Source organism: Lethenteron reissneri, chromosome 16, assembly GCF_015708825.2.
Source record: "Lethenteron reissneri isolate LAM-NWPU_2019-01 chromosome 16, ASM1570882v1, whole genome shotgun sequence".
In the NCBI taxonomy this organism is placed as follows: Eukaryota; Metazoa; Chordata; class Hyperoartia; order Petromyzontiformes; family Petromyzontidae; genus Lethenteron; species Lethenteron reissneri.
In genome coordinates, this window is record NC_083794.1 from 8236488 (window position 1) to 8261541 (window position 25054).

Consider the following 25054-nt stretch of genomic DNA (forward strand, 5'->3'; position numbering starts at 1 on the left):
GGCAGCACGTGACCGCGTCTCGACCAATCGGCGCGCGCTCGGGACCGGGCAGCAGCAGCAGCAGCGGCGAGTGGCGGCGCGGGGTGGCCGAGCAGGCGACATGAACCTGCGCGGGCTCTTCCAGGACTTCAACCCCAGGTGCCTACGACCCTCCTCCCGCATTCCTCTCACGCCAGAGGACGCCGCCGTCAGTCATCATCATCACCACCATCACCCCCTCGGCCTACCTCGTCGTTGTTGCCGGGCCCCGGTTGTGTGTGAGAGTGGGCGAGCGGTGGCGCAGTGGTTGGCGCAATGCGATACGGGAAGTGGATTTTATTCAACATCAATTGCGACGATCTTAATCCCCTTATGAAGCTTTCCCGTAAGTTCACCCAGTCTCGTGCGAGTGAGTTCACATGGCGCGGTGTGTACATATCAGCACCGGGGAGATAAAGGCGGCCGGGCGTGATGCTGGTCACATCAGCCCTTCAATGCGACGTGACGGCCTTAATGGGTGCTCTCTAACAGCAAGAGCGCTTGGACAGGACACGGTAGGTGGAAGGAGTGACGGCCGATGATCAAGAATGATAACGCAGTAGGAGCGAAGGTCGGCACGCTTCCCAGAGACTTGCCTATAGGAGGAGATGGAGCGATGAAATCAGCTCGCGTGCAGGTGCTGGGGTTGATTGTTACAAAGCAGCAGGTTGTAATATTACGACAGCTTTGTGAGGCCTACATCCACCAGTGGCTTGATCGTCGTGGCTTATGACGACGAACAGTCGTGGTATTTGTGTTTATAAAGGGGGTGATGGGGTTGTGTTTGTGTGTTGACGGTGGTGATAATCTTGAGGCGGAATGTGAAGGATCTTAATTTGGTTTAGCTGGTTGGGTACAGAGTGTGCAGTAGTGTAACAGTGAGCGATGGTGTAGTGCCATAGTTTTAATTGGCACTATTAACATGAGTAATATCATGACAAATACCACACTACAGTACCAAATCAATAATACCACCGGCACCATCACCCTTAATGTGAATTTGACCACTGCTGGAAATCACTGATACCATCATCATCACTTAATACTCTCACCATTAACATCACTTAAATCATAATGATTACTAATATCGTCACCAATGCTCACCATTATATGACTAATACCATCACGATGACCATTTCCCATATCACCACCATGACTCATTCTTAAGTGCCACTACTATCATCGACAATGATTAAGACCCTCGCTACCAATATCATGAGAATTACGCATACCATCACCATAAACATCACAATTACTATACTCTTACGACTAACGTCCTATTTTCTCCATCACGAATACAGTACTGTACGACGATATCGTCACTTCGTGTTTGGTAAAATTTGCAGTATCCAGAGAGCCTGTACCACTTTATTAGAACACAACAGTGGCTGTTGGTACGTTAAATTATGTGGGGTGGTCCCTGGTATAGGAACGTGACATTTCCAGTAACTGCAAAAGACTACCAAAGACAATTTGCACATAAAAAAAACAATCAGGACTTTTACTTAACAATAATAGAGATGAATAATCGATTTCGATTGGTTTAATCTCTGTTAAAGAATATTCAACATTCGTTATGACTTAACACCACTTATCCAAGTGAAATCGTGGTAAGCCAACGTTTCGGATACTGACCCTTTTTCAGAGCACAGTTTAAATCGGATTGAAAGTGATTGAGCAAAGTGTGTCTCTGTTAACACATCTCACGTTCTCGGTAATGGGCTATGACAGGACTGGAACTGCCTTCCCCCCCTGCCATTCGTGCTATTGACGTACTGCGTATTTATTTCTACACATTACAATACAGCATCTTGAGATACGGTTGCATTTTTTATTTATCCAACTCCAAATTGTATGTGTAAAGTGAATCATGTGGCGTTATGGCAGCACCTCACCACATCACCTGGGTGTAGGTAAAGTTACATGGTTATGATGTAAGTCTTTAATTACGTTATTGTATCTTACATCTATGTTTATGCTCTCTTAAAATGCATTGTTTGCTTGTATTATCTTTATTTGACTTCTGTAGCCATCTTGAGCAGGTCAATATCATAACAGAGCCCTGTTAAAAGAAACTCTCCGACTCGTAATTAGTCAATACAGCAAAGTGAGGCTAAGTTATTTGGGTGGGGCAGCCACTCCAGGCCTCGCAGTCCACCCCACCATGGCAGATATTCTCATAAGGGGTGGACAATATGGCGAGAATGACGCAGAGGCGTAGTGTAGTTGGCATAGGCGCTAGTGCAAGGAATTAAATTGGGCCCCCTGTTTAATTCCCCCCCCCCCCTATTTGTATCCCAGTGCTTGTGCCCCTCCTCCTACCCATGGGTCCCGGGTACAGTTGCACCGCCTGCACATTCGCGAACTGTGCCAAGTGGCGTGATACGACGTGGGTTGATCGATGCAGCTCGACGTGACAATCTCGGTGCTTTTGTGCTGTTGTATTGCTGATGAGTGGTTTGTGTCGTGTGCCCTTCGCAGCAAGTTCCTGGTGTACTGCTGCCTGCTGCTCTTCTCCGTGCTCCTTGCTTTGCGGCTTGATAATGTCATCGAGTGGAGCTACTGGGCCGTGTTCATCCCGTTGTGGCTGTGGAAGCTGCTCGTGCTTGCCGGGGCCACCAGTGGCCTGGTCGTATGGGTTCGCAACCCCCAGTACAGGTGAGACCAGGGTGTTAGTGAGGGTATGTAATTGTGTGTGAGGAGCGTGGCAGAGTGGTTGGCGCTCTGTACTACAAACCCAAAGACCCAAGTGGTGATTTCTGAACCGGTCTTGGGTCTCCCGAAGGTCGACTTAGCCTAAAATAAGTACCTTGGGGTGATGTGTAGTGAGACAAAGGTTGCTGGGCATAATGCTGGCCACCTACCACCTCGTGTGCCGTGCCAGCCTTCACAGGTGCTCCAAAATAGCACTTGCCCAAAAAGTCGGAAGGTTTTACAGGGATATTTATCTTTGTAATGCACGGTACAGTTGAAAACAGGGTATCGGTGTGGATATTTAACTCGCAGTACAGATGATTTGTTGTTAGTATGGGTACGGGGGTTGATGTTACTGTGCCAGTGTGGTTGCTCCTTCATTTGCCAACCACAAAATGACATACACAAACATCTCAGAAATGCACGTCACATTAAAGTAAGGTGTTCATCAGTTTTTATTAAAAATAATTCCATTTGTTATATTTTAAACACTTATGTAGACGTTTCAGCTTACTTTACATACGAGAGCAGCATCTTCATTCTATTGATCTTACCTGTTGCTGTTTTTTCCCCATTTCCTCCATTCTCGTTGTCCTCCCTATCAACATGCCCCCCTGTTTTGCTTCACACCCCCCCCACCCACACCATTCTCATCATGTCCTTCCTCTCCCATCATTGTTCCCATATCGCATCGCGTTCCCCCACTCTCGCCGTGTCCCAGGACGGAGGGCGAGGCGTTTGTGGAGTTCAAGGCGATGCTGATCACCGTAGGGCTACACCTGCTGCTGCTCATGTTCCAGGTGCTCGTGTGTGACCGCATCGAGTCACACGGCTACCTCTGGCTGCTTGTCTTCATGCCGCTCTTCTTCATCTCGCCTGTCTCCGTCGCCGCGTGCATCTGGGGCTTCCGCCATGACCGCTCGCTCGAGGTAATTGGCGGCGGCGGTGGTGATTGCACTCGTGTGGCTCAATGAAACCCGTGTGTTGGGCTGTGAGGTGGAGACTCGGCTGCTCTATTCTGCCTTGTCGTCTTAGTGATTAAATCATTCCTTGAGTTTCCAGTCCCGGTGCTTTGTTACTTAAAGTGCACCCGTGACCATCCGTGTTGTCCTTTGTCAGCCAAATATAGTGTAGATGTACGGCCCTTTATGAATCCACTGCTGGATGAGGGCCTTCCCATGCTTTTGTGGGTCATGAGGGTTAGTTGATCATACTTCACCACACTGCTCAACACTTAGTGAAGGTGGAGGGAATCAGATGCAGGATCATACAAGGACAGGACAGCAATGTGTTTTGCTGCATGGCGTTTTCAGGTTTCTTTGGTCACAAGCCAGATATATCTTGCTTAATGACCATCATTGTGCTTAAATGAGACATAAAAACAAATGATATCAACAGTGGGAGTGGGCCAACGGGGAAGGCTTGACCATGTCATAAATGCGCAAGTTATCTCTTTACCACAGCTGGAGACGTTGTGCTCAGGTCAACATCCTGCAGTTCATCTTCATCGCCCTGCGACTGGACAGCATCATATCGTGGCCCTGGATGGTGAGTTGTTTTGCAAGCATGTAGCCCCTGGCAGCTGTTAACATGTTCTTTTTTACCTCTGGACACAACACACACCCTACCATGAATCATACTTAAGGCTTTTAACCATATGACTCACAACTCACGTCATAATGTGTTTTGGCTATTTCCAGTCGTAATTCTAATACATATCGGAATCCATATCAACCGTGGTCTGTATAGTGTTCCACTATTGTATCTAAAGCTGCCGATTCATTATAAAAATGCATAGGCCACACTAGTGGGTGAAGTAACATTTGATAAACATTCCAAATTGTATTGTAATGTGCACTATCGGGAAAACCCACTGTGCCTCTAACGGGAAGAGTCTGCATGTCTTGAGGGCATTATTGTAATGGTAGGTAAGCGTACAATCTTGCTGACTGGGTTTTACATCTTAGGCATGCACAATGTCAAAAACAGACATTTAGTTGAAATGCAGTATTACCTCAAGTTGATGTAGAATTTGTAATTAAAAAACCTTCATTGAAAATTGGAAAATATCCTAACACTGCCGATGGAGCCACAGCAAGGCCTGAGAGCCACACCACTGATGCAACACGGATATTAACCCATCTTTGTCTGCCGCTTCCATGAGTAACTGATGCACATACGACCAGGCGATTTTTTTGGCCTTAATTCTCGCTAACAGTATTTTCGCATACAGTCTCGAAGCCTAAGACAGGCAGACATAGGATCATTCTGTTGGTGAGATGGTGTTTGTTGGAGCCCCTGTTTCCTGTGTGTGCAGGTGGTTTGCGTGCCTCTGTGGATCCTCATGTCATTCCTGTGCCTCGTGGTGCTCTACTACATCGTGTGGTCCCTTCTCTTCTTACGCTCGCTCGAGGTCATGGCTGAGCAGCGCCGCAGCCACGTCACCATGGCCGTCACGTGGATGACCATTGTGGTGCCGCTCCTTGCATTTGAGGTGCGCCGGCCTGGCCTCGCACAACCACGGTCCACTCGAGCCAACTCAGACCCTTAGCCGCACATCAAACCACGGCACCGACCTGCACACTAACCCCCCATAGCCAACTAAACATGTGCACACCAACTCGTACACTGTCCACAACACGAGGCCATACTAACCCACAACCTATACATTTGCATTCTAACTTAAATCCAAATATTTACTTGCATACCCAGCCATGCTTACCAACACACACACACCCATTCACTCTTTAAACCGACTACTCATTCACCCACTTATCGGCCAACCTGCTCATACGCCCATCCACCCACTCTTCATCCCTTGATGCCCATTGTGATGTTAAACTGTTAATTATAATTTTTCGAATCTGAGCAAATTAATTCTCACTAAAGCAGCAATTGATGTTCCAAATTGTGCTGTCCACTCCATAATGATTTAATCGTGAGCACTTAACGAATTTACACCGGATTCGTGTCATTCATCTTAATGTCAGAGCACGAGCGAGTGATTAACCGGTTGTGAGATGTTACAAAATCACAGTGGACTCTTAAAGACTACAAAGTTGTCTTCTGTTCCTTCTCTACAGGTGCTGTTGGTGCACAAGGTAGATGGCAACTCCTCACTCTCCTACGTCCACATCTTCATCCCGCTCTGGCTGTCTCTCCTCACGCTCATGATCAGCACCATTGGCCAGAAAGGAGGGAATCACTGTAAGTGGCAGGGCTTTAGCCCCGAGGGTGGTGCGTAGGATATGCTGATGAAATGCTACACAGAGGCATGATCACACAGTTAAAATATGTGCTTACAAGGGAAGGGCCATTTGTGGGTGCCACGGTGGTGATGTTATGTTATCTGCCTCGCCTGGAAAACCGGAGATCGAGGGTACGAACCTGTATATTTGGAGTATGCATGTCGCGTGGATTTTTCTCCAGGTCCTCCGGTTTTTTCCTCCACATTTAGAAACATGCGTTTAGAGTATTTGGCTGCTATAAATGTCCACAAGCCACTGTTTTGCGCTATCATTTGTGGCCAGGTCGATTATGAAAAAGAGCTATATAGCCGAGTGGGCCTTACCTAGTAAAATTAATAAAAATAGCTTAGTTTCTATAGTTTATTTAATCTGCATCTTCCGTGAACATGGTCTCTTCCACCACCCCTGACCCTTTCCTGGCTGTGCACCCAGGGTGGTTCGGAATCCGTAAGGATTTCTGCCAGTTCTTGCTGGAGCTGCTGCCTCCGCTGCGCGAGTACGGGAACATCGCGTACGAGAGCGAGCGCGACACGAGCGATGGAGGAGGCTCGCTTGCCGACGACCCGGAGGACCCGCCGCTGTACGAGACGCACAAGATCCCGCCCATCTTCAGCAAGAAGATGGGGGGAGTGGTGACCCAGAGCCCCGGCAAGTACCTGGCACCCCCACCCAAGCTGTGCATCGATCTGCCTGACTGATCGAGTGGCGCGTCCAGCAGCAGGGACGTACGTAACGCAGTTGTGTCATCGCCAGCCCCAGTAAGACACGGACTAAATGTGTTTGTGGCCCTGCCAAAACTGATTCGCAACTGCGTTGGAGCTTTTGTTTCGTTGGTTTTTATGAAATGTTTAAGGTAGACTGTCATTTTACATGGTGAGCAAGATTAACTTGTGGTCTGTTCCTTAAAAGGGATCTTAGGTTAAGCCTGTTAAGAGGTCAACATGTGAATATATGTTTTGTTAAAATCTTAGTCGCTGCGATTTGGAAGTGCGTTCTCAACCAAAAGAGAAGTGTGCTGGGGCCAGAGTAGAGATCTTCAGGTGTAGTTTTGTTATTAAATCGACTGAGATTGCACATAAGTCGGTAAGCCTATAAATCAGTGTTCTGCCCCCATGTACATAATGGCCAACTAAAAGGAACGTGCAACTGGCATTTGCCAAAAGCAAACACTGAGATGTTTGTGCCACCGTTTTTTTTTGTTGTAACAAATTTGAAGGTCTACACTTAGTTACAGTACCAGCCATTGGTGCTTTTAAATTACCAATCCAACGTTTGCGTGTATAACGCTGCAGCCAATATTATGTTGAACCGCGCACTTTACATTGTATAAACTCGGTTTGCAAAATGGACATCACCTCCCCACTCGCCCAGTTCTACGGCCCCTGGTTAAGAGGTTGACAATAGACGGACGTGGAGCTTACCAGTGCGACCTAAACAACGTGCATTCTTTAAAGAAGGTTCATGTTACCATGCCTTCTCTGAACGTGGAGCCAACGTTCAATAACACTCGTTAGCGTGCTTAAAGTTTTCAACCTCTGAATGTTGAGTAAAATTAAATCGCCAATTGCTCTGTTTTTTCACGGGTTTAAAGCGTTTCTTGGCATAAGCATGAGTAAATATGTACAGTAGTTACCAAACATCAATTTACTCAAGGTATATTATTTGTATAAACATTGTAAAGTAAATTCTATCAACCCACCCAATAGTGACCCATTCTGGTGCAGATCAAGTAATGGGCAAATCTAAGAATTAAAAACTAACCCCACCATGGCATAAGCGCCACGTGGTGTTGCAAGGCAGGGTGGCACACACTTTTGAATTATTTAGATTGTGTACAAAACGTATGTATTCTGGAAATTGTAAATGTTATTTATTGTGCATTTAACGTTGCTTTGATACAGCCTTATTTTTTCCAATGTAATTTTTTTAAAGTGTGTAACCTGATTTTTTTTAATGTTAAAGTTCACTGCTTTGTTTTGTAGTTGACAGTAAAAAGGCCTAATTTTAAGTGGAATTTTGAACAGTTAATGTTATACTTCAGAATTCCACTGTATTGTAAATATTGTTCTGTAACAGCCATTTTCAAGACTAATATTTGATCATTTTGGTAAATGCTGAACAAAAAACTCCCATTACATTTAATAATAAGTAATTAACACGTGGTATGTGAATATATGGGACATGGTGCAGAATCAAAATAATGCAACGGCCAACTTGTATGTTAAATTCCTCTCGGCGTGGGTAGTAAAAGCAGAAAAAGATACAGCAGAGGTTGTTGGTCTCTTAAAGCTTCCTGTAACCATTGAAACTCGGCCAGAGGTCACTTGAGTTATTGTTTTTCTCCAACAGCACCTTTTGATTTGAATATTACATCCAAAATTACTCCAGCTACCATACTGGAGACTCTGCATGCATTCATGTTGGCCCTAACGTTGCACTAATTCGTGCGAGATACTTATTGCTAATGAGGTGCAAAATAAGCAACTTTAAATTAAATCCATGACACATCCATAATTTGAATGTTTAATGCGAATAAACTACAAATTTTGTTTAATATGCATACAGTGTAAACCAGTTAAGCTTACAAATGTTGCATATAAATGTCGGTGTTTTAAATTTTTGTTTGCAATGTGTGGTTGTACCTCAAGATGCCAAATAAATTAGCGTGTCCCCCCCCCTCAAAGACTGTTTACGTTGTTTCTACTATACTGGGTTCTACAGATAAGCGAGTGCTGGTGCATTAACGCCTGTCAATCAATATCACTTTAAAAAGGATGTCCATTGAAAGTAAAATAGAATTTTCTAAGTCACTTTTAAGTTGATGCTGTCAAATTATTTAAAAGAGAGGAACCTTTAAACTGTGGAAATATGAACAAGCAGTAAGTAAGTAAAAAAAATCCAGAATATCACCTTTGTCAATGTCAGCTCTAAACAGTGTGGAGCACTGCAAATATTTAGAGGCACCCACCCACAATACTGCACACGTGCCCACTTGTACAGAATGTCAGTTCCCAGAAGTGGTGAATTCTTATGACCTAATTTGTTTTGAAATAATTCTCAGAAATCATTACTGCAATTTCATGCACATTTTACAATGAAAAGTTGGCCATCCTTTTTTAGTCAATTACAGCAAACAGTCACTTATTAAAATTGTATATCTCTAAAATATTGACAGATCAAACGAAATAGTAAAATGTGAAAAAAATACATAAATGGTATTGCTACAAAACATCAGCAAACTTATGTAACATTCACAGTTGTATAAAAAATAAAACAGACTTGTGCCCTCTAACTCAGAGGGGTCCCGATACTACATATTACAAATACCATTATCTGCATTAATTTAATTACAATTATTTCCATACATCCACAGGTAAACAACACAAATTATATTCGTGTTACTTAAATAGTGGAATATAAGTCCTTATGCTTGGCAGAACTGTTGCATAGACAGTCCAATTAATTATGGGCCAAGATCATTTTGTCTGAAATAAGATACAAACGTTTTAGGACATGTCAGCACCCACAGTAGTAATGGGAATCTACTATGGATGTTAAGCCATGCAGAGAAGTCTTACAAAGCCAGCTCCAATTCCCTTCCTATACCTATCAGTTACCCATGTCCAAGTCTCCCACAATGCACCCAATGTTCTTTTTCTAAGCAGGGTTCAGCCTAGGCAGTACTCTGGTGTGTGACGGCCATGCACACACTGCTATAGGCTGCAGGGCTGCGGTGGGAATTAGAATGAAGTGCAGCAAAATCCACTTGCACCACTTCTATGCTCCTTAATTTAAATCGACACTGACCAGTGTGGTGAAGTATGGTTGTATAACATCCACAACCAGAACAGCATGGGAAGGCCCTCATCCAGCAGTGGATTGAGAACTGTACACATACACTTATCGGCTACTCCTGTGGGTGCTGCCAGGATGTGCAAAGATAAAGGATTGTTGCAGACCATGGCAACACCTACGGGGCTCCCACCCACCTGCCCAAGTAATGAGCCGAGGCCTGACAAAAGAGGGGATTCCATCTGCACCATATATTAGGCAAGAGGAAGGTCACAGGGGAAGCCCCCCATTGTCATGTATCAGAAGATAATGGCTTCCTGGTGGTTACAGATATATATTGTATACAGTGTTCACATTGCCGTGAAAAGAGAGGCACGAGAGAGCCCCATTCACACTCCGACAGGTATAGGAGGGGGATTGGGAGGCCGTTCTCAACAGACTTCTCTGCATGGTCTATAGTTGATACGAAGAGAAGATACCGATAAGTTACCACTGTTTTGCTATGACCTATACACATCCTTTACGTAATTACAAAGTTTTATAATAAGTCATTTGTCAATCCAAGCAGGACTTTCAAAATAAAAAGAATCCAAGATTCCCTGAGGTAACAGTTTTATAGTTATCATTATACATTGGCAAAACTTTGCCTTTTTCTAGTTAAAACTAGATTTCTGTACTTGATGTGAAATATGCGCTGATATGCCATGCCAATCTGATGCCGGTGAAGTGTGGGAATATTCACTGTGACGATGTAAACTTAATGCAGTGGCTGTCGCCGTCTTAGGCTCAACGATCACGGATTGGAATCCCCTGGGCCGAGTAGCGATTCAGCTGCACGCACACGCAGTGAAGACAGAACGGGAGGAACGTGTGCCATTGTTAGGATTGCCACTTGAAATGGCTTTTGCAGGAAGTAGCTGTCCTAGAAAATTTGAGAATCTTCCCAGAGAAAATCCTTCACAAGATATGATGCCGTTATTTTATACCTCAGAAATGGCAACCCCAGCGGCTGTATGCTAAGTGGGGAAATGAGATTCAGGTGAGTGAGTCACATGGGCACTAAAGCAGGCTCCGGCGTGGGAGGTCAGAGGGGAGGGCCGCTTACCTGCTGAGTGGCAGCGGTGGCGCGGTTCTCTGCCTGTGCCAACCTTTTCTGTAACCGCTCCACCTTCTCCTGGCTCTCAGCCTGCAGCTGCTGGCTCTGGGGGGGGGGGGGGGGGCAAGGGGTGACAATATCATTACTTCCACATTCCTAATTCGTGCACGTGTGTATTCATCCAACGATTCTGTTGAGTCAATTATGTGCCCACTGAAACTACGTCTGCTTTAATAAGGAAGACCTGTGAAAGTAAAATGATGTAATTTATTTACACAGCAGGATGAAGGAATTCCTCATTCAGCAGTCAATTGACTAAAGGGCTTTACATGTACATACACTACACATTAACTCACCTCAACCAAATCCATGCGGGCAGCTTCCAGCAGAGCGGTAAGCTCCTGTGCGTGTTGCTTGTGCCGGCTCAGCTCCGCTCTGCCGCACACACAAATATAACAACACGATTATTTTTATGATTTATATGCCAGGGGTGGGGAACCTTTTCCTTATCGAGGGCCAAATAGGACTCTGAAATCCCTTTGGTGAGCCACACATTTACACTTGTGAACATTATCCAATAATCATGGCCAAAATAATGTCCGCATAAGCACAAACAAGTCCTTGCAGTGACAGAATTGAGCAAAAAAATAAAATGTTTCCAGGCCAAAAATATCCCCTTCTGGTGCAAGTTTCGTGTGGCTAAGATGCAGTGATGAATAAGTAACGTTTGTGGGCCATTTCAAAGTGGGAGGCCTCATGTGGCTACGGGCCATATGAAATTAATTCACAGGCTCTATTTGTCCCAAGAGGGGTCCATAGGTTCCCCACCCCTGCCTTTTGCATTGGTTTGATACAAATCTATTTTTGATACATAAAATTGCTTCAAACATACTTTTGCCTCTGTGCTGTCCACTGGCAAAGATAAACTGACTTTTCAGCCAATGCAAGAATTTCTTCTTTTGAGGATATCGTCAACATTGCCATTGCCTAACAGTGAACCAGAAACGCAAACCAGCAGCCATGGCACAAAGCATTACCAATAAGAGTTGAGCAGCAGTGCGCATCTGGTGGCATGTTAAGACGCGCGCTGCTGCCACCAGACGAACCGCGTGTCGGCTCGTGTCCCCACCCACAGAGCGCCACTCACCCAAGCTTGGCGACTTTCCTCTGTGCAGCGGCTGTGGCATTGCGCGCCTCCTCACGGAAGCGCGTGGTGAGACTTTGCTGCGCCCCCAACATACGGTGCAGCTCCTCGACAGACGCATGCCCCGCCAACTGCAGCTCCTTCAGCCGTGCCTCCAGCGCCACCTCCTGTGCCTTGCTGTCGTGTTGCATGCGCCACACCTGCCACGCCAGAATGCTATCAATACCGCATCATCAACGCTTAAGATTTTTATCACATCTCCCATACAGCACATCTCTGTGTCAGCTGCCTCTGTGAGACACAAGGTTAATGAGACAAAAATGCTGCACCGGCCAACATATGGGCAATCGTCTGCCAGTTTGAGGCGATGTTGCTATGTGGATTTCCAATGAAGTAACTGGTGGGTAAATGATTAAATTTGGCAGTCAGACTGAACTATGCCCCTGACACTCCCCCGACTCATTAGAAAGTAACATGGGATATTTAACATCCAGTGTAATAAAAACGGCATATATCATATAGTTAATACAACCGCAACATTAACCAAGGCTGTCCGTGGACCCGAACCACAAACCTCAGCAACGAGCGACAATACCAATGAGCCAAGTTATCACCAGGACCTTCATTGCACATCCCTGCTAGCACGCAATGGTTAATATCCAGAACAGATCACATATCGTACAAGGATGCAATACCCGATACACATATACATCACAGCGATACGCCCCGCTGCTCCTGACGCAGTTATCTTGCTTGACAACCTGAATATGAAATTGTAGTTTCTTTGCATCTACATCAGCCATACGAAAGAAGAGTTCGGTTAACATCCGGAGCTGGGCCGAGCACCTCTTTGCGTGCGGCTCGCGTCGCCTCCTGGCCCTCGCGGCGCATCTCCTCCGCATGCCGCCGCAGCTCGTCGCCCTGCCGCTGTGCTGCCAGCAGCTGCTCGCCGGCATCTTGGCACTCGGCCCGCGCTGCCTCCAGCTGTGAACGCAGAGTCTGCGCGTCCGCCCTCGCACGCGACCGCTCCTCCTCCAGCCTGAGCCACCGCCGCCACCACCATGCAGACGGTCAATTGAAATGACGTGAGACAACATGAAAACACGATGCAACAAGACAGAATGCAGTGCATCTTTACAGAACAGCATGACATGACAAATTAACAAGATACACAATACAAATATTGAACAGGAAATGGCATGACATACGACACAACCTGAAATGAAAACATGACATACCATGCCATACTCCAACACAGTGTAACAAAGATACAATACTGCAAAAAATTACAACCAAACGTAAGAAGACATGAAAACACAAATAACACAACATGCAGAAAAATAGTACTGTGTTCAGTGTCTGTTGAGACATTTGTGTAATGGCAACTGTGTTGCAGTAGTTTGTGCCCTGTGCTACAATCACAACATTTTGGCTTTGATTCCAGATTGTCAATAACATTAGTGGAAAGTGCTGCAGAATTTGTCCTGAACCTAATTTCCGAACTCGACTAAACCTTAAATGAGTCCCTGGCAGTGTGTGAATATTAGCACTGGGGGTAAAAAAGACAGCTGGGCACAGTGCTGAATACTTCACATCCTGGAGTGCCGTGCCAGCCTGAAGATGTCATTGCCCTAGCAGTCTGTATGGCTAAACAGATTATCGGTCTTTGTGTGTGCGTGTGTATACAAGCATGCTTGTGTTTGATGGTTAGCGACAGAGCTTAACTTCATATTTCCGCACTTGGCACACCACATCCAATATACCTTTACCTATGACTGTGCCTACTATTCGCGTACCAACTCCAGTCTACCAGCGACTTGGAAAATGACCATTGACGAACGAAGCCCTGGTTAGCGCCCACTCAACTGCATTTCGGCAGCTCGAAGCCTCGCCTGCGTGGCCTGCAGGCTGAGCACCATCTCGTCACGGGCTCTCTCTGCCACCAGACAGCGCTGAAGAAGCACGTCCGACTTGCGCTGCTCTCCCTCGGTCCCGTGGCCCTCCCGGTAGAGCTGACAAATGGAATTAAAAAAAGCCTTGTTCCTTAAAACGTCCCTCACATGTATTAATCAATAGACCCCTAAAACAGGTAAGAGCTCACTGAGATTACATGATGCACAAAAGAAGACCTGGTCCAGGTATAATGGTGATAGATCTAAATTCAGTGACGTAGAGACGGGATTGGTGGCTCAAATTAAACACTTATTGTAAGATAATTGGTTAGGGTGCCTGCATGAGGTGATCTGGCAAACAGTTTTGTAACAGGTTCTCTGCAGATTGAAGTTTGAGTGTTGTGGCCTTCAGTCGCTCATTGCCATCAATCATCACTCTCTGGGCAGACTGGTGAATCGTAGAAACTAAACACAATTCAAATAGTGAATGCATTGTAAGTGGTAAACACATTAAAAAACTCACAATGATTCATCATTAATATTTCCCTGTAACAAAAAAACATGTAATAGGCTAACATTTACAACAATGGTTATTATTTTTAATAAGCAGCCTGTTTTGCTTTCAGGCAATCATTGACTTTAATTTACCCCAATGTGAGTATATGAGTGAGATTCATAAGATGATGAATCAGCAGTCTTGTAATGTGTTTTGGCATGTTGCGCTGCGCTATAAATTATCATTACTATTAGAATGCATTAATATAATCTGACTTCACATGCTACTTTGCACCTGTTACTTATGATGGTCAAACCAACACAATTACCGCACCCTCTCCAGCTCATCTTCGGCTGCCCTCTTCTCCCTGATGGCCCGATCCATCAGGTTCTGCTTGTCACTGCACTCCTGGTGGACACAGAGGGGCGTGCGTCACAAACAACGGGAGCGAGCTGCCGCGTTGACCCTGCCCTGAATGAAACAGGACTCCGTGTAACGCAGATCGATATCCTACAGCAGTGGTTCACATTTTCTATGTCACCATCGCTGGAGTCGCAATAATAATTATAATTTAGAAAGCGTCTAAATGTAGACATGATGTCTCCATACAGAATTATCATTGCATTTCTATGCTATATAAATTCAAACTATTGTTATGAAGGGGAGTGACACCGACTAGGACAACCTCTACCCTTAGTTAAATCATGATTGCCTCTGCTGTCCCACAGCAGAGCAGCGGTTGCTATTTTCAGTGTCACTATAGTCGCCTTGTTCACCGGCGCCACAACATAAACAACTATCTGAATTTATGTAACGTATAAATTAAACTAACATATCTCAGGATGCTTCAATGAAATATATTTAGAGAAGTAGCAGAGTGGAGGGCTGAGGACAGAGTTTAATGGGAGAGAAGACAGAGCAGAGTTTGTGACGCATGCCCCTCTATGTCCACCAGGAGAGACAGAGCAACAACACGGCACATCCTGGGTTAAAGCAACTGAGGCCCAACACCAAAACGAGCCCCAGGGACAACCGGGGTCAGCCAGGACTGCACCAACGAGTCCCAGAGTCGAAGCCTAAATACCAATACCCAAAGCATCAGAACTGCTGCAGCCAGCCATAAGACCTACCATCTGCAGGTTGGACAGCTCCGCGACCAAATGTGAAATCTGTACGTTGCACTGCTTCTTCACGTTCTCCACCTGCCCGGCCACAAAACGAGATCGAAGATACATGTGGGTTACATTTACGTCCACTCGGCGTCGCGACACGACTTTAACGAGTCAGGCATACCTGTGCCTGGCTGTTAAATCCCATCAGTCTGTGGCCTTAATGGCCGACTCTTCAGCCGCCTCATCGGATGTCTCTCTATTTTGGGCTGCTGTAGGCATGTCCATTATCAGGAGCCTCGTTTCTCTACACACAGTGTTTTTCCCATGAATTGCTGAGAATGTCCAGGGTGAATAAAGTGGCCTCATTCTTGTTTGTGCCAAAATTATTTCAATACCGGTCCCTCAGCCATGTTGTGTCCACTGTAACGCTCAACCGTGAAGTCAAAGAGGGTCCAGCCCTGGCTCGGAGGTGTGCACCTCTTTGCGGGTCCTGACAGCCGCCTCCTGTACCAGCTGTGCCATGGCCTCCTTCAGTCTCTCCAGCTCCTCGTCCTTCTGCCGCTCACACAGGAGTGCCTGCAGCCAACGGCAAAAAACTGTCGACCATCATACATGCGACATCCCCTACTTACAGCGTGTCTTCCATGTCACGGGCACTGCAGAATCACCCTCGCGTGTGTCTAACACTGGGATGCAGCCATGTCAAAGAGATCTAGTACAATGTCTATGGTATACATTCACGGGATCTAGCATGACCTTATAACATACCTTTAGCATCGTATTAAATAAAGGGAGTGATAAGTCACCATTTGCGAGTAAAAATATATTATTGCTATTGTAGCTCTTCCAGACCCAACAACTGGATTAGTGTAGAGTATAACAGGGTAGCAGTCTAGAATTAAGGAGAGAAAATTATTAGAATATATGTTTTACTCACGCTAAAGATGCATAAACCAGAGCGCTCGGAGAAATGTAATAACACGAAAACATATGCACAGACAGGTAAAAAGCATACTTGCTGTTCCACCTCCTACAAGTCACTGCATAGCTGTGCAGTTTGGGGTCTGTGACCCAACAACTGTATGTCCAAGTTACCGGATCAGAGACGAGCATCATCAGCACCATGTCCGGAAGACAAAGGCACACTGCCTGCATTCCTACTTTTTGGCAAACAGCAAAGCTTCGCAGTGCAACTGGCTCACCTGGTCCTTGATCAGCGTAGCCTCATCGAGGAGCTGCAGACCCTCACTTGCCCTTCGCATTGCCTGGAAACGTTCTTCCTCCAGCTGGGCTGCTCGGAGTGCGGCCTCCCCCAGCTGTGCCTGCAGGGCGTCACGCTCCCTGCGCAGCGAGTCACCATCCTGTGCCGCCAACCGTAGCCTGTATCGATATCATCGATACCATCATAGCAGTCATCACTGACACCAACACCATCGTCACCACCGCCATTACTATCATCATCACCACCACCGCCGTCATTATGGTCATCACCACCACCACCACCACCACAGCGACTAGGAAGCCAGAGAGGAGCAGAGAGTTGACCAAGGGGTGAGATATCATCATCAGCTGCCACACTCTACCTATGAAGGCCTCCCCAAGGCATCACCATCCCTCACATTCCCATGATTCAACAACCCCTCTAGCTTCTGCACGAGCTGATGTCATGACTCCACCACCATGCATGCTTAGACTTCCACTCCACCATCAGTCACGAAAAATGGGCACTATCCCTTCTCGTGACATGTCCTGCCAAGCCCACTTTCATAACAAAACAGCCAATATGATTTTGACCAATCTTCACATGTTTTGTAATTCTTGTGTTATTCTTTCTGTCTCACAGCATATGAGTCAAGGGGAGGGGGGTTGTTTGACCATACCTCACCATGCTCGTCAATGTTGGTTGATAAAGGATGGGTAGCTCAGGACAGGTTTACATATAACTCGCGAATGATGATAGCCGTGACCTGGAATTAAACACAGCTCGCAAGCTACAAAACCAAGTGTGCTAACAGCTGCACGCACCACTACTCCATCTTGGATGTTAATACATTAGGATGTAATATTTCTTAAAATGTAATCTATCAAACCAAAAATATGCATTGGAACGATATGAAGTTATATTGCCTGGTGGTATGCAATTGAAAAGGGTTGCAGTGAATTTGGCCCAATAAATCACGTTTATAGACATGACAGATGAGAATGGATTACCCGTGTAAAAATGTCACTGGGCATTTTTTTTTTCGCACTCTCTCGTGAGGTTTGTGAAGAACACAGTAACATCATTTAATCAGTTGTCTGCCCACACACTGTAGCTTTAAGAGCATTATTTCTGTAGTTTTTATTTTCACATTTGCAATTGAATGCAAGCAATGCTGACAATGTACATGGTCATTTAAGAATAGAGAGCATACATTTTTCTTCTTGGTTCTTTCGGTAAAGTCACGTAGAAAGAAAATAATAAAATAATAAAAATAAAACATTATAAAATAATTCTCACGACGTTTCGGCCACAACGCAAGCAGCCGTCTTCAGGTGGAGAACAGGTCTTCAGGTGGAGAACAGGTCTTCAGGTGGAGAACAGGTCTGTCGACAGACCTGTGCTCCACCTGAAGACGGCTGCTTGCGTTGTGGGCGAAACGTCGTGAGAATTATTTTATTATGTTTTATTTTTATTATTTTCATTCTACGTGACTTTACCGAAAGAACCAAGAAGATGAATCCCTGCAGTCATGAAAGCTTTAAATCGAAGTGTACATTTTATTAAATATAATCCGTGTGCATTACGTACAGCGATTCCTTTTGTTGCCTATGACCAAATCACCTGGAACACGACGAATCCCATCAGATATCGGCAGCTAAGCCAAGCATAAAGCATGTGTTGTAAGCTAACCGAGGGGCTACGTTATCAGCAGAGGGCAGTGCAGAAAAACCATTGATGTTCTTGATTCGAAACTGCCAAGTCTACGCTTCCCGTCTTTACCAACACAAACTGATCAGTATGGTGAAGTATTGTCAAATTGCCCCCACAACCGGCACGGCGTGGGGAGACTCTCCCACAGCAGTGCCTCGACAAAAGGGCTGTACATATATAGTAACGTACAGCTCGGATTGTGTGTCTGTGCTTGCTTTGCTTTATAGTGACATTACAGAGGGAGAGAGGGGGAGAGGCCATACCTGGCATCCAGCTGCGTCACTGTCTTGCGCATCTGCTGCGAGCGCCGCTCGGTCGCCTGTTCTTGCCCCCGCATGGCCGTGTCCTCCTCCTCCTGCGGCACCGCGTGGGTATGAACATTAACATGGGTGCCACGGTGGCGTGATGTTAACTACCTTGCCTGGTATGCAGGTGGTCGTGAGTTCTATCCCAACCCCGGCACCTGTATATTTGGAGTTTGCATGTTCTCCCGGTGGTCACATGGATTTTTCTGCAAGTCCTCTGGTTTTTCCCTCCACATTTAGAAACATGCGTTTACTATTTGGCTGCTATACATTTCCACGTGATAAGCCACTTCACTGGGCAATCATTTGTGACCAGGTCGCTACTGAAAAAGATCTATACAGCTCAGTGGGCCTTACCCCCAAACTCCCTGTCTACCCAGCAAATTAATTGTTTGATTCAGGGTAGGAATTCGAATCAACGGTTGATTCTGTTTTGTCTTATTTCAATGCTCTTATTTATACTGCTTAGAATTTTTTAAATAAAAATTAGAAGAGAAATGTCAGAAAGTTAAAGAAAATTTTACCAAAGAGTACAAATAAGATGGTCAAAATAAAAAATTCAAACAGCCTAAATGTAACACGAGCATAATAATTGCATAGCATTTGCAGAAACCATTAATACCAGATTTTTCATGTTCACAATGAGTTGCATTGGTCGTGAGCACAAAAACAGATTTCATTTAATTAATCAAGTTATTGTTGCATGACTTGTGAACATCATCACTCAGACCCATGAATAACCAGTATCTTGGTCGCATACCGCATCATCCCTACTCAGCAGACTGATCTCACAAAGAGCAGCAGAGCCAGTTGGGACAGCTGTAGAAAAATGATTCCAACAGCTACAGACTACCCTTTGCTCTTATTTACACTGGTGTCTGATCTCCCTGCCTATTTCACAACAATTAAATGGTGACGGCTCCTACATAAGTCATGAGCAACATTGATGAGTAAATCGCCCTCCCAAGATCTATACCTATGGTAAAATTCGAATATACGCTAGAGTCTAGACCAGGGGTCGGCAACCTATGGCTCCGGAGCCGCATGCGGCTCTTTACGGGCTGCTTCTTGACGATGAGTACGTATGTACTCAGATGCATTGCGGCTCTTGAAATACTGAATTTTGTACCGAATTGGAAAGAAATGGCTCTTCTTGTTATTTTGGTTGCCGACCCCTGGTCTAGACTATTACTACAGAGCCATTTTTAAATGTTTACCCAAGAACAAGTAGATTAATTTTATTATGCTGACAACCCAGCTTGGGATCTCTGGCCAATAACTTTTTTGTTAATGTTTGCTTGGGTGAGGAAACTGGGAAGCCCAGTAATAAGACCACATATATGGGGGAATGACAATTACCATGTGGATTCTAAACCATAAAAATTCCACCACATGCCAAGATGCTATACAAACTTTGGGAAGTTGTGCATATATAGAGAATTTTAAGAGGGTTTTAATTGAGGAGAGGAAGTTAGAGACCAGAGAGGGAGTTGGAATTACATTATCGTGGAAGTGCAGTTAAGACACCTCATTTAAAAAAAAAACTGTAAATAATAGGCAGCCTGCTTTTAAAGCAAGGAAATTCCAGATAATCGAGGTAGAATTAGCTGAAAAACGCACAAACATAAAGGTTGCTGTTTGACAACAACAAAAATCCAGGCAAAAACACTGAGGCTCACTGAGGATTCACAGATGAATAATAAACCTTATTATGTTTATTATAACAGTAGTAATACTATGTACGTACACTGCAATGTTACGTACACTGCTTAATGGAAGTTTTGTTATCTGGTACTTATTCTGCCTGACCTACTGCACTGCCAACTTCCTTTCTCTGAACAAGTCCAGGCTGAACACTCCTCTCCTCCACTGACTACGAGTGTCTCACTCGGTGAAGCATCTTTATTCTCGCCTTTACCCTCGTTGGCTTTCCATCTTATCCCTGTAGCCTACTATCTCCTCCACCTCCCATCTTGAAACATGTTCCACTTACTATAGCTCCCAAATGCATATGGACCCCCTGTTGGAATATAATTTGAGATGGGGTCGCATTCAGACACGTTAAAAACCCATATATGCCAGGAGAAAGTCCATGCCTGTCATCCGGCACAGTGCGACTCCAAGTCCACTGGTCTGAGGTGGCCAGGAGATGGCAGTACAGCAAATTAGTGTGTGAGCCTGTAGTTATTTAATGTATGGGTTTTCTTTGGGAACTCCAGTTTCCGATCCCATTAAAAAATATAAAATAGCGTTTGTCAAAAATTCTAATGTGAATGCGTCTTTGAACTCGTGGAGGTTTTCCTAAATTATTGAATGTCAAAATATGTTTTGGAAATTGTATGGTGTGGTTACATTGTGAGCAGCAGATGGCAGTGCACCTAAATCAATCGTTGTACTGTACAATGTCTATGCTCCCCCCCCCACCTTCACCAACCTGTACTGATCAGCATGGTGAACATGATCAAATAGCCCCTACATCCAATAGTGGATTGACAAAAAAGGGATATACGTGCATGTATGGATTAGTTGTACCGTGTATGTAAGAAACAAGCATTGCATGACTGTACTGACTTTCTTCAGCAGCTCCTCGCGAAGACTCTGCATTGCCCTGCCCAGCTCCTCAGACTTAGCATCGGACGTGCGCAGCTCCATCTTGGCCTGCCTACACATGTGGGTGATACAGAGTGGGCACCATAAAAGGGCAGTGGTGGTGATGGCATTGGGTACGGCACATCGGAGCCTTAGGGCTGTCTTCCAATCCACCGTCTCTGACATCTCCATCGAATTTTACTTTACAGATTATACACCACTGATGTGCAAACGTGAATGTAAATATGTCTGAAGCAAATGAAAACACAAACAAAAGCAATTACTCTGACTGAATTTCACATGAATTGAATTATTGTACTGTGTTCAAATGTATGACCATTGTTACAACTTACATATTTTTTGTTTCTCTACATTAATTTACTTTTTCAAATGAATGCCTTAGATAAATGTTCATGGAATAAAAGTGACGCATAGCAGTGTGACACAGGTTACAGTGGGAGACGGGGTTGTGCACTGAAGCAGAATGCAGCACAGCAGGACAAGACAAGACAAACGGGGCGAAGCTATAAAAGGTGGGCCGAGGCAGGATGGTGTACAAGAGGGTGGAAGGGTGCAACACAGCAGGGTGGATAGAGAGAATGCATCGGAGTAGGGTGAGCATGAAGCAGGATGAAGCAAAACAGAGTGGAGCGAGGCCAGATGCAGCACGCCAGAGTCGACCATACCGGAGCTGAATGCGCAGCTGATTCAGCTCCACGTTTTGGTCCCCGAGTGTTTTCGCCAGCTGCTGGTTGCTCTGCAATGACACAGTACAGTCACCCAAAATTAGATATTCCCCGTTACATTTCAAAGATATTCGTCAAACAAAGTTATTGAAAACCAACATGCCCGTCGGTGACTTGTGTTTTTCTCACCGCTTCTAGCCTCTGTTTAGCGACTTGCAGCTGCTGGGAAAACTGCTGCACCTCTGTCAGATGCTCCTGCAGGAGGACACACACAGACAGGGCTTGTTGTTCGTTTTAAGGAAGACATGTGTCAGCAGCAAGACTGCATCATAAATATTGCACAGCAGCAGCATCAGCGGATAGAATCAGGGTGCCAAAAGTTTTACATCATAAACCTTGACCTTTAAACTTTTATTATTTCCAACTATTTTTCCCTTGTGGAAAATGCTGCTCAAAGGAATACTGTGCAGCCCATCAAACACTGCCCATATCCTTTACTACTTTTAATAATGGAAAATACCTGAAAGATATCATCAGAATGATATACTTCAAGTGAGCCATGAGTACTCTGGAAAAGTGTTTAAATTCATTAGAAAATCAAAACTCTAGCCTCGGGCTCCCAAAAGTCATATGGGCTTAACTTTCAAATCCTCTTCCCAATTTTAGACTTCCCTTCGGGCCTTAATTATGTATTTAAGCTCTTGCATAAGCCCCTGTGACAAACCTAAGTTATGTCTGGGTGTCGATGTATTCGTAAGTGTTCACTGGAGAACAGGGTATTGAATATGTAAAGGGGAAAGCGTAACTTTGATCATGGTAATCCAAATCCTGAGCTTAACACCAGACAAAAACCTGGGCTGGAGATTTTTTAAGGGGTCGCAATAGAAATGTATGGACAGCACGCTCGAAAACGTGTAAAAGAGTATCAGTGGGGAACAAATGTTGGCGATAATGTACCAACAGTACTTCAGCAACATAAAGAAAACAAAGAGAACACAAAGTTTCTTTACAACATAGTCGTCTCAATAGGTTCTCACAAGATAAAGAGAACAGAAGTGAACTCTGATCCTTTGTAAACATACCAATGCGTGTTGTTCACTGGTTGTTTACTAACCTAGGAGGTGGGTATGTATGTGTTGCCAGAGTGAAAGAGACCTAACCTTGATTAAAGGTAGGTTCTTCAACTATATTTTCCAGCAGGCTATATAATAATGTGACACTATGCATGTGTTCTGGAGGGCCACATGACAACATAGGTCAAGTGGACAAATGTTATGTCACATGACGTTATGTGTACTTCTTATCTCAAAGTCTCTTATCTGTCTCTCGCTTGTTTACTCTCTTTCATCATACAATTCGTTATATCTTTCCTACAGCTTGCCTGTTTATCACCCTCTCTCCGTCATCTCACTAATTTTTCTCTCTTTGTTCTGGCACGCCATGTCTGTCAGCGGACCATAGCTTGGTAGACCACTCCAAGGGCCTGTTGAAAAACCCGGTATCAAAGCCATTATTTATAAGCATATGTTTTACAATGCACATGAGCACGTGACATTAGATTGCTTAATGTCTATATGTTGCAGCTGAAGTGCAGACTAGACTAAAGGAAGTTAATAACAGTGGCTGCAGCTGCTGGTGGTTCTGTTGCCAGCTCCCGGACAGCGAGAGGAGGAACCTTGTAGTGTTGCCGCTCCTGCAGGTGTAGCTGAGCGTCGCCCACGTGCTCCTGGTAGAGCTCATTCAGTTGCTCCAGCTCCTCCGTGGTTATGCGCCACATCTGAAGCGCCTGCTCCTTCTCCTGCCGAGCGCAGCGGTGGTCATGGGGTAGGTGCGAGGGAGGGAAGTACATGTAAGCCAAAGGCATTTAATGATTATTATACAACTGTATTAGCGGTGACGCAGTGGTTAGCGTGCTGCGCGATGAACCCAAAGACTGAGCTAAATTCCTAGTTACGGCTAACATCAGTGGCAATTGATATCCGAATCAGTACTGGCTACCTCCTGCAGAACACCTGCAGTGATCAGTGTGGTGAAGTATGGTCAAATATTCCCCATGACCTACATAGTGTGCAGAGGGTCTCATTCTTATTGAATTGCAACAATTAATTGAATCATGGACAGGATGAATCATAACAGGCCTACCAATGCCCCATGTGCCAAGTGGAAAGTGTTCCAATGCGCAGTGGCAATCAAGCAGGAGCGATTGCGCACAGCATGGACTAACACACACAAGATGCTCACACACAAACACACAGCGACAAAGATTGTGTTTATCCACATAAAGTCGCTGTATTTGTACACAACAGGGTTTGTGCAAGAATGCGTCGTCATGCATGCTGTTCTCACCTGATTGGCTAACTGGACCTGCTCCTGCAGGTTTCTGGCCATGTCCTCTTCTGTAAGGTCAGAAGTGAGCACACCCAGACTTGTGGCCGCACCATCCAGCTGTGTTTCAACACTTCTTCCTCAGCTCCGCATGCAGCCTATAGAGAAGATAAACAAGGAAGAAAATCATGCATGTATATGGATTTTGTATCACTTTCTAAGATGCATTTGTCCTCGCAAGTATTTAATTAGCTCAAATAATGATCTCTCTCAGACCATGCATGCAAGAAACAATACATCCGCAGGCTACGATGATACAACAGGTCCCAGAGGGTATGAATAACCCTTTTGATAAATTTCCTGGTTTTCCCTAGGATACGTCTCTAATAGCAACACAACTTTATAGGAGCCTTTTGTTCATGATGGTTTATCTTTACGACCGTTACCGTGCTTCCTCCTTACAGACAGATGGATACAGACAGACAGCTATAATGCATTAACGATGTCAACCTTGGTTTGGAGAGCGTAAGGAAATTTAAAATTAGACCTCCTTAAACTTCGTGTCCAGAGTAACCATCTATTGTACATTGTGCTATGGTGGTCTCATACATCAAAACTAAAATACAGTTTGCACTCAAGAAGAAGGTGATTTTACATATGCCGAAAGTAACCTGGATGCATTCGGTTCGCAAAATGATTGGCTGAACAGTTACTGTTTAGGTGAATTAGAATCACCGTCATAT

General features: G+C 44.9%; 2 protein-coding genes across 2 annotated transcripts in view; one reads left to right on the forward strand and one right to left on the reverse strand.

The window, feature by feature from the left end:
* On the forward strand, positions 1-8643 carry LOC133342920 (transmembrane protein 185A-like). Its single transcript, XM_061552307.1, is given in 8 exon segments — positions 1-138; positions 2500-2676; positions 3434-3641; positions 4176-4193; positions 4195-4260; positions 5030-5206; positions 5796-5919; positions 6393-8643. Coding segments are annotated over 8 exon segments (1074 nt in total). The 5' UTR covers positions 1-100; the 3' UTR covers positions 6659-8643.
* Positions 8471-25054, reverse strand: part of SCLT1 (sodium channel and clathrin linker 1) — a 21499-nt gene continuing 4915 nt past the window's right edge. Inside the window, 17 exon segments of the mRNA XM_061552306.1 lie at positions 8471-10583; positions 10858-10953; positions 11205-11283; positions 11996-12192; positions 12839-13031; positions 13859-14004; positions 14714-14788; positions 15511-15582; positions 15970-16068; positions 16695-16872; positions 18670-18761; positions 21283-21373; positions 21987-22057; positions 22176-22241; positions 23662-23784; positions 24333-24446; positions 24448-24469. Coding sequence (XP_061408290.1) covers positions 10539-10583; positions 10858-10953; positions 11205-11283; positions 11996-12192; positions 12839-13031; positions 13859-14004; positions 14714-14788; positions 15511-15582; positions 15970-16068; positions 16695-16872; positions 18670-18761; positions 21283-21373; positions 21987-22057; positions 22176-22241; positions 23662-23784; positions 24333-24446; positions 24448-24469 — 1759 coding nt within the window. The 3' untranslated portion in view covers positions 8471-10538.